Genomic DNA, 13,618 nt, shown 5'->3' on the forward strand with positions numbered 1-13,618 from the left:
GTAGTGTAATGTTCAATACCACATTTAGGTTTTCAAAGACTAAGGAAAGTGTGAATTCAAGGCTGTGCAGCTAGACCTTACAAACATAAGTACTCACACTGATTAGCTTTTAGAAGGCAAGAGTCTGCTTTATATCCATAGTTAAATATGATCTAACACTTTACACAACTAATGTTTTCTGTTCTTGCTGGAAATAATCAAATCATTCTTTTGCTTCATGCGAGGCTTGCTTTTGGAAATAATTCCTTTTCCTCTCTTGAACTGGTTAAGGCAAAGCTTCATAACTTTCAATTTCATGTGATATTTTTGCTACTTGCAAAGTACAGTAAATATTTTATAAAATGGGATTTTTATTAGTCTGCTGTGCCTAAAGTGTTCCTTCAAGCTGATCTTTAAATGTTAAAATTCTCTTAGGAGACTTCTTTTTATTACTGAGTTGGCTAGAAAGGATTCTTCCCAACACTTCTGCTGTTGACTTACTCTCCTAAATGTCAACTTCTTCTAGTACCTTTTAAGGCAGATGGCCACTACCTAAATATTAGTCCTTGGATAGATCAGCGTTGGACAGACAATGCAGAACAAAGTGTCTGGCATTTGTCCAGTTCTGAATATTTCTTCTTTTTCCATTCATGGTATACCTTTTTTTCTTTTAAATATATTCTTGTCTCCTAAGGCCTCTAAGTAGCTTGAAGAGGACTGGTTTATTAGTAATTGTTAATGAGGAATCTCTCCTTTGGATCTCTGCAATAACCAATTTGGGTTGCTTCTGTGGATGTAGGTAGGTGATATGATTGCTATGTGACTGGACATGGAACCACTGCTCTGCAAATGTGTTTAGTCAGTGTATTATAATACCAATTCCTCTTCATTGACCAATGTAAATATTTTATATTCAATATGACTTTGTCTTGTTTCCCCTGGAGCGAACCCTGCTGTCATTTCACAGGCAAAAGCTCCACTGAAGTCAATGGAAATCTCTCCACTCTTCTCAAAGACTTGTGGATGAAGTCTTAAATCCAACAGAATTAAATCAGTGCAGATTAGATAAAAGAATTATGTCCAACACATGCAAATACTTTCATTGCTGCTCATAGATATGATAGTCTTTTCTTTTTCATTGGAGGAAAATACTAACCACATTTTTTTGTCTGTGAAGTAGAACAGAAAACACTTTGCTTTGAACACTTGAGAACATTCAATAAAATATCAAATTGAAAAATAAGAGATGAATCATTTGAGAATAGAAAGTGAGACATTGAATTCCAATTATGTCATCAACATCTCCTGTTCCCTCTTTAACTAAATCAATTTTTTCTTGATATTTACATGCCCTGCAAATAAACTTACTTTTACAGTGATATATTCTGAAGAAGAAATATTCTATCCAAAACTTTCCTCTCATGTGAAATCTTAGTGTTTGTGACACACAGAGCACAACTACATAAATCCCAGTTCTTACAGTAACTCTGATTCTGCCTGTGTTGTTTCCACTAAATACTGAAGACTCACATGAGCACAGAAACACAAAGTCATAGTATAGTAGAGGTTGGATGGCACCTGTGGAGATCATTTAGTCCACCCCCATTGCTCAAAGCAGAGTCAGTTAGAGCAAGTTGCTCAGGACCCATGTTGAATATCTCCAAGGATGAAGTCTTCACAATCTCTCTGTTGTCCGGTTCCAAAGTTTGACCATCCTCACACTAAAAAGGCTTTTTCTTATGTTTAAGTGGAATTTTCTGTATTTCAATTTGTACACATTTCTTCTTGTCTTGTCACTGAATACCACTGAGAAGAACCTGGCTTCATCTTCTTTACATCCTCCCATGAGGTATTTATACACACCAACAAGATACCCCCTGAGCTTTCTGCAGGCTGAACAATCCCAGCTCTCTCAGCCTCTCGTCATATGACAGATGCTCCAATTAATCATCTCCATGGCCCTTCACTGGCATCACCCCAGTATGTCCAAGTCCTTTTAGTACTGGAGAACCCAGAACTGGACACAGCAGCATTCCAGGTGTGGCCTCACCAGTGCTGAGTAGAAGGGAAGGGTCACCTCTTTTGACCTGCTGGCAACAGTTTTCCTAACATGGCCCAGGATGCTGTTGGCCTTGTTTGCTGCAAGGGCACATTGCTGGCTTACATTCAGCTTATCCACCAGGACCCCCAGGACCATTTCTGCAGAGCTGCTTTCCAGCCAGTCAGTCCCTGGCCTGTACTGGTGCAGGGGGTTATTCCTCCTCAGGTATAGGATTTTGCATTTCTCTGTTGAACTTCATGAGATTCCTGTTGGCTCATTTCTGCAGCATGTTGAGGTCCCTTTGAATTGCAGCATGACCATGCAGTGTGTCAAACACTCCTCCCAGTTTTATATCGTTGGCAAAACTGCTGAGGGTGCACTCTGTCCCATCATCCAGGTCATTAATGAAGATGTTAAACAGTACTGGCCACAATATTGTTTCCTGGGGTACACCACGAGCCTCCAGATGGACTTCATGCCACTGATCACAACCCGATGAGTCTGGCAGTTAGCCAGTTTTCACTCCATTTCACTGTCCACTTATGTAGTAAACATGTTATGGGAGACAGTATTGAAAGTCTTAACAATATCCTGTGCTCTCCCCTTGTCCACCAAGCCAGTCATCTTGTAGAATGCTGTCAGGTTGCTTAGACATGATTTCCCCTTCATAAATCTTTGCTGCCTAGTCCCAATCACCTTCTTGTCCTTAATATGTTTGGAAATAGCTTCAAGGTTCTGTCATCTTCTCTGGGATTGAGGTGAGGCCTGTAGTTTCCCAGATCCTCCTTCTAGCCCTTCTTGAAGGTAGAAGTGACATTTGTTTTTTCCAGTCCTCAAGAACATTCCCCAGTTGCCATAACCTTTCGAAGATATTTGAGAGTGGTCTCAATGACATCGTCTAGCTCCTGCAGCAGTTGTGAGTGCACCCCATTAGGCTCCATGGACTCACGTATGTCCAGCTTATTTAAATTTTTCCTAACCTAATCCTCCTCCAGGTGAGGTCTTCCTTGGTCAAGGCTTTTCCCATGAGTCTCAGGAGCCTGGGATTCCTGAAGGCAAATTTACCAGTAAAGACTGAGGTGAAAAAGGCATTGAGCACCTCAGCCTTTTCCCTGTCCTTTGTCACCAAGTCCCCAACCCCATTCAGCAGCAGACCTACATTTTCCCTACTTTCCTTTTAATGCTGATGAACCTGCAGAAGCCTTTCTTGTTGCCCTTCACATCCCTCACCAGATTCAACTCTAGGTGGCTTTGACTTTCCTAACCCTGTCCCTACATACTCAGACAGTGTCTTTATAGCCCTCCTCTCCTGGGTCACCTGACCCTCCTTGCTTTTCTTATATGCTTCCCTCTTACATTTGAGCATTGTCAGGATCTAATTGTTCATCTGTGAAGGCCTCCTGCTGCTCTTGCTGCACTTCCTGCATGTGGAGTGGATCATTTGTGAACTTGGAGGAGGTGTTCCTTGAAAATCAACCAGCTTTCCTGGACCACTCTTCTTTCCATGCCTGTTTCCTATGGGATTCTTCCAAGCAGGTCTCATAACAGGCCAAAGTCTGTTCTCCTGAAGCCCAGGGTTATGATCTGCTTTGTGCCTTTCTTCCTGCTCTCATGATTCTGAACTCCACCATCTCATGGTCACTGCAGTCAAGGCTGCCCCTGACTTTTACATCCATGACCAGTTCCCACAGCATGTCTCTCCTCATCAGTTCCTCCACAGTTCCCTGTGTTACGAAATGATCATCAATGAACTCCAGAAACCTCCTGGACTGGTTGTGCCCTGCTGTGTTGTCTGTCTAGCAGATATCAGCTTGGCTGGAGTCCCCTGTGAGGACTATGTGCTGCGAACATGAGGTTTTTTCCAGCTGTTTGAATGCTGTACTCACGTACTTCTTCCCGATCAGGTGGTCTGTAGCAGACACTCACCCAAATGTTGCCCATCTTGGAATCTCCACCAGTCCTGACCCACAAGCTCTTGACTGGCTCATTGTCCGTTCCTAGGCAGTGCCTAGGAGCATTCCTGCTGTTCCCTTGCATAACGGACCACTCCCCTGCCTCGCTTTCCTGGGCTGTCCTTCCTAAAGAGCCTGTCCTCATCTACTGCAGCACTTCAGTCATATAAGCTATCCCACCACGTCTCTGTGATCCCAGTGAGATCACAGCCCTGTAACTGCACACAGCCTTCTAATTCCTCCCGTTTGTTCCCCGTGTATCATGCCATAGCATACAGATGCCTCAGAGAGGCACCCCCTTGTGCTAATTTCCCAGAAAAGATAGGAGAGCTTCCCCCCGTAATGCTGTCCTCTCAGCACTTCCTTATTTATGTACATACACTTGGGGCAGGTCTGCTTTAGTCCTATCTTGTTTTCAAGATCTCTCTTGTCCACATTACACATCACCCTTTGCTTGCCACCTCAGTCCACCTTCCTCTCTTGATTGTGGATTTTCATCTCCTTCCCTGCATCATTCCCAGTTTAAAGCTCTCCTTACCAGGTTAGCCAGCCTGTCTGCAAAGCTATTTTTGTCCCAGTTGTATCCTTCCTAGGAGTTGATCTTCAAAGAGAGTCCCACTGGTCTTAAAACCGAAATCCCTGTTGTCAACACCAGGGTCAACACTCAGATTGTTTGGGTGCTTCACTAGACACAGCAGGGCTCCCAGCCTCTCTGCAGCTAGGGCACTGAACCTGTTCAGTAGTTGCAGATCTGCAGGTGGAGCAGAAGCCTTCCTCCTGGTGCCAGCAGTTGCAAGCTTCTACCCTTCACCATCGTGGAACTCCATTTTCCAAGCTAATAAGCAGAGACTCTGACTGCCCCTCCTTTGGTACGTTTTTGGGGTTCAGGCTCCTGTATCTGAGATACCTTGCATTATGTCATAAGGAAGATCCACTCAATCTCTTTTTTGTCATCTCTGATACTGCATAGTCTGCTGATGTCCTTATGCTGTGTAAAATACAGACCCTCCACCAGTGTATACCTCCTGCAGGCTAGAAGACCATCTCCCACTGCCCCGGCCTTGACAAGAGGCCCCATCATCCCTGCAATCCCAGGCCTGCAGAGCTGCGTACTTCCTAGGGAGCTTAGTCTGGGTTGAGACCTGTGATGTGCCAGGAGTAGTTGTTCCAGTTGCTGCTGGGGACTGTGCCCTGTGGAGCAACACCACCACCGCAGAGCCCACGTACGCTAACCTTAGCAGGGTTTCTGGACCTCTTCTGTGCATAGTGCTGCACAAACTGCTGCATCTGTTGGCTGCCTCTGTTAGCTGTGCTCCCAGAAACTGAAGTGTGAAAATGATGGTGCTGTACAAACACGTGGAGGCAGGGAGTATAGGAAGAGCTTAGCATAGGAAGACTTGGTCACATTTGGTTTAGAGGCCTTTAAAATTATTTGTAATTTGTTTTAGGGACTTTTGATATTGGCTATAGGGACAATCTGCCCCCATTATACTTTCTCTTAATCTTCCCATCTTTTTCCTGACAAGAATAACATTCATAAGTACGTCTAGTGTTTTTCAGCTATAGTGCTTTTCCAGTGTTTCACCCAGGAATGTCTTATCTCTGTTTTATAAATGAGGAACTGGGCTTCTTCAGAGAGAATAAGTAATATGACAGAGGTCATAAAACCTTGTTTTGCCCATAAGCTATCAGTGGCCCATAAGTGATTCTTGTTTCCTTCATGTTGACATCTTTACTGTGTTAGTTGCATTCAGATATTTGCTACTTATTGGATGATTGAAAATGTGAAAATGGTGTTCCTTCAGAGGAGCAAGGATCAATTAATTGTGTAAAGCAATAATGCAGTATCTATCGCTGTCTTTACCCTATAGGAGAACCAGCATTCACGAGTGGTAAAACTTTATGGAGATTTCTTGTGAAATTGGATGTAGACCTTCAAAGGGCAGTCCCCTATATGATAATGACCATAATGGTGCTAAGTTCTAATATGTAACACAAGGACTGAGGGGAACCACTGCTGAACTTTGATCTCCGCAGCAGGAAGCCAAGGTAGAAAGGATCTGCATATAAAAATATCAGCAGGAGTCACCTTTCTCTCTCAGACTTGCTTTGTTCTCTTGAAATATATCTCCTCTTTTTTTAGTGCCAAAACTGATCAAGTTTAGTTATAACTGCAAAGAGCAGTACTGAAGATTGGATCTATTAATCTATGAACTTTCAGCTGAAGTACCTAACCTTAGTGTGTGGTAAAGGAAGACTCTTAGACTAAGCAAGCCACAAAAAGAAAGACATCCTTAGAAGAAATCTGGGAAATAAAATGTCTCTGAGAAGCATTAGAGTGGTAATTACTGAACCCGAGACACTTGTGTACCACTGTTTATCAGCAGAGGGCTGAAAAAACAAACATCAATTATGTCACACTCTTTGCAATATTTGACTAAGTGTGCCTGTTCCAATGTGGTGAAAGAAATGAATTTTACAGCTGCTTCAAGAGAAGGGGGTAGGGGAGGCAGGAGGAAGAACCGCAGCTGCACTTGCCCTAGGGCTTTTGGCTTTTTCTCTTTGTGTGAGTGATGCAACTGGAATCTGCTGTGTTTTATCAAACAAATGGCTCCCAGCAAGTAGGCAGTTTAACTTGATTAACCCAAGATAAATGTCACAAGTCTTACAGATCACAGAGGATTAGAGTTGGGGAGATGAACAGTGGCAGTCCTGGCTCATTATGGACGTAAGTGGACATCTGTGGGGGGGTCGTCCTATCAGGGACTGCTGTTTACTGGGTATTTTTTTTATCTGTTTATCATTTTCCTGTGAAGAACCAAGTGCCATCCTATCTTTTTCTAATTTGTAAAGGAAGGTGTTTGCCACAAGTGCTCTAAAACTTTGTGTACTGGGTTTGTGTGGTGGGGTTTTGGTAGTGGGTTAGGGGCCACGGGAGTGGCTCCTGTGAGGAGCTTCTAGAAGCTTCCCCGGCTCCAGGTGGGACCCGCCGCTGGCCCAGGCCGAGCCCATCAGTGAGAGTGGTAACACCTGTGGGAGAGCAGATTTAAGAAGGGGAACCCCCAGTGAGTGGGATGTGAGAGGACCTTCTCTGCAGGTGCCGAGGTCAGTGAGGAAGGAGGGGGAGGAAGGGAGGGATGCCCCTACAGCCTATGGTGGGCAGGCTGTGCCCCCCAGCCCATGGAGGGGAGTGGGGAGCAGCCCACGCTGGAGCGGTGGATGCCCCCCAAGATGGCCGTGACTCCATGAGGAAGCCTGTGCTGGAGCAGTCTGTGCCTGAAGGACTGCAGCCTGTGGGAAGGATAGACGTTGGAGAAGTTCATGAAGGACTATCTCCTGTGGAAGGAACCCCACGGTGGAGTAGGGGATGAGTGAGGAGGAAGGAGTGGCAGAGACAAGGTGTGATGAACTGACACGACCCTCATACCCTGTTCCCCTGTGCCACTGGGGGAGAGGAGGGAGAGAAAATTGGGAGTGGAATTGTGCCTGGGAAGGAGGGAGGGGTGGGTGGAAGGTATTTTAAGGTTTGGTTTTACTTCTCATTATCCTGTTTTGATTTGATTGGTAGTAAATTAAATTGATTTGGTTTCTTCCCCAAGTTGAGCCTGTGTTTTGCCCATGACCTTACGTGGGGAGTGATCCTTCTCAGTCCTTATCTTGATCCACAAGCCTTTCTTTATATTTTCTCCTCATCCTGCTGGGGGGGGGGAGTGAGCGAGCCAGCGGCTGCGTGGTGCTTTGTTACCGGCTGGGCTGAAACCGTGACACTTCGTTACAGCAAAGAAAGAGATCCTGACCAGATATGAGATACAGCAAAAAAATGTTCACAGTGGCTTGTGTTTGGATACCTGATTTGAGCAGATTTGGACCTAGTGACCAGTAACAGTGAAATCTTGAACATACTAGGTACAGGGCTAGTTTAGACAGTGGAAAATTGTAGTGGATAGGAGCTGTTTTCATATGAAAGAGATAGGGCTATCTGAAATATTATATATGGTATACTACAGCAGAGAAAGTAATATCTGATTCATTGTGCACATAAAAGTTAAGACAGTTTCCCCTTAGCATGGAGAATGTTCCTGAAAGAAGAGCTAGTTGTTGGCATGAAGAAGGTTAGAAGAGGAAATAAAGGGATATTCACAGCATGCAGAACAGTGTGGTATAGTGATCTCCAAGTTAGCTCCAGAACCAGAAACCTTATCACAGGCTGGGAGAGAGGGGAGTGTGAAAGGTAAAATTCATCAGAGGTGGGAATGCAGAACAGAACAGTAAGGAAACACTGCGCTTGGGCAAGAGAGAATGTATGCTCTTACCATCCTCCACTTGTAACAGAAGAACTCTAGTATTGAAAAAAAGAAAACAAAACAGCATAAGAAAAGGCTAGGCTTCAATAACTCAGCAGCCTGTGGACTTCCGGCCAAGGAAAGATATTATATGCTTTCTGCTGAATTCTTGATTATAGTCCATCTAATCCTCTAGAAGCACTTTTCTTTCTAAAATTTGCATTTTATCTTGAATGTGAACGCTGTTTTTGCCAAACATATTGTTTCACGTTATTTCCACTGAATACTGCAGTGTGGCGGTACATTTCCTGTTTTCAAATTTTATTAGACTGGAGTTGTGGAGCACTATCAAGTATCTCACAGATCCTTAAAACTGCTTAAACGTTGCATAAGATAGTTCTAAATATTGCTGCTGCAAGAAAATTAACTACAATTTGTGCAGTTACTGTGTTGTTCTCTCATATTAGTACATATAAAGTGGAATTGTACATAAATCACAACTTGTTATTGGGAGATGATAGTTTTATTTTCCACAGAAGGTATTGGATACTGGAATGGATGGTTTCACTTTGTAGCGAGGAGCTGTTTGGCCAGATTCAGTGCCTGAATTTTAGCAAATAACTCCAGAGTGTGGGCAAGAGAGTTCTGTGGACCTCTGCTGCACTGAAGGCCCTCTTGCTAAGTCAGTCACATGATAGAGATGAAAGAACAAAATACTGGAGAGTCCCTGAAAGCAGAGACTCAAGGACAGTGCCCTGCACAGAAACCCATGCTGCCGTTGCCCATGCAAGTCTTGTCTTCTAGGCAGACGAATGGAGAACTCTGATTTTAGATCTGTTGGGAGGTGGGGACAAGGACTAATTTACTTCTAATTTGAGTAAAAGACAGATTAAAAAATTGAGAGGAAGAAAAAGGTAATCTCTTCTAAAAAATGGGATCCTACATTACTGCCAGGTAGTCCAGAACTGTTGACTGATCCCAGTCTTTTCTGATTTTGTGACAATTTGTTTCTGCTCCCTGTGTTAGTTAAAAATTACTATTTTTCCCTTAATACAGGTGACTCACTGGCACAGTCCATACTTTTTTGCCTACTTCCCTGCAGCCTCTTCCTTCCCAGCTCTTCTTGCGGATATGTTGTGTGGTGGAATAGGATGTGTGGGCTTCTCTTGGGTAAGTTTACCAGGGTATGTACTACTATGTGGAAATGGTGCTTCACCTTGTGAAGATTTTAAGCATTTCAGTAACATTCTTCAATGAAATTATTGATTAATGGCAGTGAAGTCACAGGACTATTTTTATAGGTACATTTCCTTGACTAAATAGATGTTTTCACCATAGACACCCTGAATGACTCCAGAAATAAAAAGCTATTTCCTCTTAGAATTTTTGCCCTTGAAAAATGACCAGCATTTAGGATTAGTGGTAGTAGTGCTAACTTACTGGTAATTCATTAAGTAGTATGACTGTTGCCTGTCGCCTGGTGTTGTTATTTCTCTTATCTGGATGAATGGAAAATTGTGTTTAAAAACCCCACATTCATATGAGATAGGCTCTTCTCAAAAGAGATTGGTACTTGATGTTGGGAAAAAAAAAATGCAAGATACAAATCCTAGCTTTAACATTTGATAGTCATGATTCTGTGTGAGGCCCAGTTTGAATTTTTTTTAGTAAGTATTAGAAACGACATGCACAAAATGGTCTTCAGGTCCCTAATGTAGCTGTTAAAGTTGGCTAGTCTCTTCCTCTGTAATCAAAAGACAAAGAGAGAAAGAGTTATTCTTGCTCTGGTAGATCCCATTTCTCTTCATGGTCTAGTGAGGTTATGCCCTCTGTTCTATTTTTCAACACAGGCAGCAAGTCCAGCTTGCACAGAGCTGGAGACTGTCATGCTGGATTGGCTAGGGAAGATGATTAATTTGCCTGAAGAGTTTTTAGCTGGCAAGGATGGCCAAGGTGGAGGAGTCATTCAGGTAAGAGGGGACATAAAAAAAAGAATACGGGATAAGTTTGTGGGCTTTAAGATTTTGTAAAACCTTCATACCAAAACATTAATAAAAGAAAGATATATTTTTCTTCTGCCACATGGGTTCCTTTCAGATTTTCAGAAAGACTGATGCTCTGTGAGAATGTCCATAGGTTGGTAGGATCATCCACAAAAGTAATGATTTTGTTTTCAGAGCAGCTGTATTCTGAAACACTCTTCTCTGTGAAGAACTGCTAGTATTTCAACATAACAGCACAATTTGGGCTTAAAATTAAAATTATAATGTTGAAAAGTCATGTAGGATGGAAACTTTAATTTGTTGATCAAGTGAAGTGAGCTCATGCTTACCAGCAATGTGCAGCAATGTTTTGTGGCTGAAAACAGAAAAAAACCTTCTCAAATAGAAATATCTGAGGATTTTGAGTAGAGGACTGTCCTGGTTTCAGCTGGAATAGAGTTAATTGTCTTCCTAGTAGCTGGTACAGCATTATGTTTTGAGTTTGGTGTAAGAGGAATGGTGATAACACACTGATGTTTTCAGTTGTTGCTAAGTAGTATTTATACCAAGTCAAGGATTTTTCCAGCTTCTGATGCCCAGCCAGCAAGAAGGTACAAGCAGGGGCACAAGGAGTTAGGAAGGGACACAGCCAGGGCATCTGACCCAAACTGGCCAAAGGGGTATTCCATACCATGTGATGTCATGCCCAGTATATAAACTGGGGGCAGTTGGCCTGGGGGGTGGCTTGGGAACTAACTGGACATCAGTTGGCGATTGGTGAGCAATGGCATTGTGCATCGCTTGTTTTGTATATTCCAATTCTTTTATTGTTATTGTAATTTTATTATTGTTATTATTATCATTATTAGTTTCTTCCTTTCTGTCCTTCCTTTCCTGACAAGGATCATGAAAAGTGGTTACAAAGGCTTCCATGAAGTCCACCTTATACATGTGCAAATGTTTACTTCAGTCAGTTTCCAAAACAGCTTTCCTTTTTTTCAGAAAAAAGTGTCAGAGATCAAGCAATTGACAAGAACATAGGAGACAATCTTCTATAAGTAGAAAAAAACAGATTATAGTAGAAAGTCTATCAGTCCTTGTCAAAGACATTGAAATTATTTTAAGAAGTTCCCCTTATATAACAAAATGAAATATTGGAATAGTATAATAAAATGAAGACCTGCTTAAAATTTGAACCTAAATGGTTCTATCAGTAGATAACACAATTTTTAGACTACACTGCAGTATCCAGAACAAACCAGAACAAAACTCCAAACTTTGTTGACTTAATGAAATGATGTTGCTTAATGAAAGCCTACAATGTCTGAACAGAGTATCTGTATGATAGTGAATATATAATCAACAGGCAACCTTGCATGCGTAATAAAGCTATACTGTTTGCCAGCCATGGCTCCACTAGTGCATGGTCTTTCTGCAAATGCAGACTCTGGTTACAACTATTAATCTAACTAAAATAGATCTCTACTATGGAAAAGACTGAATTTTAAATAATTGTTCTGTGCTCCTTTAATCTCTGGCCGTGGTCATTGGAGGCCAGGGCACAATCCATTTTATTCTAAGGTAGGCTTCTAAAATACATCTGAATTACATGCTAGAAGCAGGAGCTGCTTTGATGTCAGCTGCAAATGCCTACTGCATATTCCAATGAAATCTTCCCAGGCAAGTATGAATTTAACCCAACTGCTATGATTCTCCTAGGCAGAGGTGCACCTACACCAGTGTATTTCCTGTATAACTCTTTACTCATCTGCTTGCTCTGTTCGGATCTTTATTATTATGACTACTAGGGAGGGGGTTATGTTCAAGAAATCAAGGTTCTGTCACGTGTCTCAGCAGTACTTATTTTGTACCAGTGAAAGCAAGCAATTATGCCTGATGGTTATCAGCAGGAAATACTGCCCTTCCAGGCTGACTGCTGGATTGCCCATAATTTTAATCAGAAACCAGTCAGTTTCAGGAATCGAAAATGGGCTCCGTGTTCCTGCTTACGATGAAGTAATTTGTGCTGCAGATCTTTTCTTACTCTTGAAACAATAATGATACAAATAAGAGAGCATGAGGCAAAGACAACATAAGTGTGTGAAAGTGCCAGTCATTCTCTTGGTAAATACCAAGTAATTATTGTGGTATTGGGTAAAACTGAGCCTGTGAAAATTGGCTCTTAATTACGTTTGAAGGTCTATGTCAATATGAAGCACTTCTGTTGTGTGCAGGATGACACGTGAAAATGGCAGAAGATGAAAGAAAATTTCAGTTCAGAGCTCTGGTGGACATGAACATCAGCTCTTGCTGATATTTCTTCCGCCTCTTGAGCCTGCTTGCCATGGCAACCTTTATTTGCTTGCGGTAAAAGGAAAGGTATCATCATCCTTCACTTAATGCAGAATACAGCATTCAAGAGGAGAAAAAAACAGCTTTTAAAATAAGTGGGAAAGCAACTTTCTTCCTGAAGCTTGGATCCTGCTGTTCATTCTAGACAAACTGCTGAAAAGTATAGCTACTTTGAATTTTAAAGAGCTTTCTTGCTCTGAAAAGAAAAAGTATTTTAAGGGTGAAACAAAATGAGGCTCAGCCTATCTTTGACCTGGTAAGGAACACTGCTGATTTATCTTTCTTGTCAGTTAGCTGAGTAGTTCAAGAACCAAGGGGGTTTTGCCTCAAAAATATTTAGTGCAAGACTTTGGTTCCAAGTGAATAGAAGAGCATTACAAATCAGGTTCTGCAAACTCTGTAAGCTTCAGTATAAAAAAAGGTGACTTATGAAAACTGAGGCAAGGTGAAAAAAGCATGTGCCTATCATGAGACATCCAAAATCATTTCCAAGTTGCTGGATTCAGGTACCTTTAGGCTATGACCCAGGTGTATATCAGGAGTAAAGATTCAGCTGGACAACAGGCCTTTTCTTTTCATCCTTGTTTCTGTGCAAGGAAATTCATATAAGAACTGTTGTATATGCTGAATATGCACCAGCCTGGATGAACAGCCAGGAATGCTAGGACATCTTGTAGCATTCCTCAGAAGGCTGAGGCTATTCTTGAGCCCAAGTCATTTGCTTGCCCAGCCAGGCAGTCTCCAGAATAGTGGGGGCTTAAATTTCCAGATCCTAAATTAATGTCTTAACCTTTGGAATTTCCTATAGCCATTTTCTTTTATACATTTGTGCACATTTCTTTAATATGCATATTTCTTACATGTCTTGGAAAGAGACTAATGGTTTTATAGGGCCTTCTCATTACAGAAAAAAAAAGAAAAAAGCGTCATTTTCTCCACATATATTTGAAAGATTTTCATGTATCCCCTTAAATATATATATTTTAATAAAAGTAATAATTAGTATTATTTCCCACATATTAAATGCAA

The 13,618-nt window shown here is 42.0% G+C and overlaps 1 protein-coding gene across 9 annotated transcripts in view; it reads left to right on the forward strand.

The window, feature by feature from the left end:
• DDC (dopa decarboxylase) overlaps positions 1 to 13,618 on the forward strand; it is an 80,108-nt gene that overhangs the window by 22,092 nt on the left and 44,398 nt on the right. For all 9 annotated transcript variants that reach the window (XR_007509742.1, XR_007509741.1, XM_049830130.1 and 6 more), the window contains exons 3-4: positions 9,312 to 9,425; positions 10,106 to 10,225. Coding sequence is in view for 7 of the 9 variants with exons in the window: in XM_049830130.1 (XP_049686087.1) it covers positions 9,312 to 9,425; positions 10,106 to 10,225 (234 nt within the window). In the remaining 2 variants the exon portion in view is untranslated. The remainder of the gene's footprint in view (positions 1 to 9,311; positions 9,426 to 10,105; positions 10,226 to 13,618) is intronic.

This window comes from Accipiter gentilis, chromosome 27 (genome assembly GCF_929443795.1).
Source record: "Accipiter gentilis chromosome 27, bAccGen1.1, whole genome shotgun sequence".
Lineage (NCBI taxonomy): Eukaryota > Metazoa > Chordata > Aves > Accipitriformes > Accipitridae > Astur > Astur gentilis.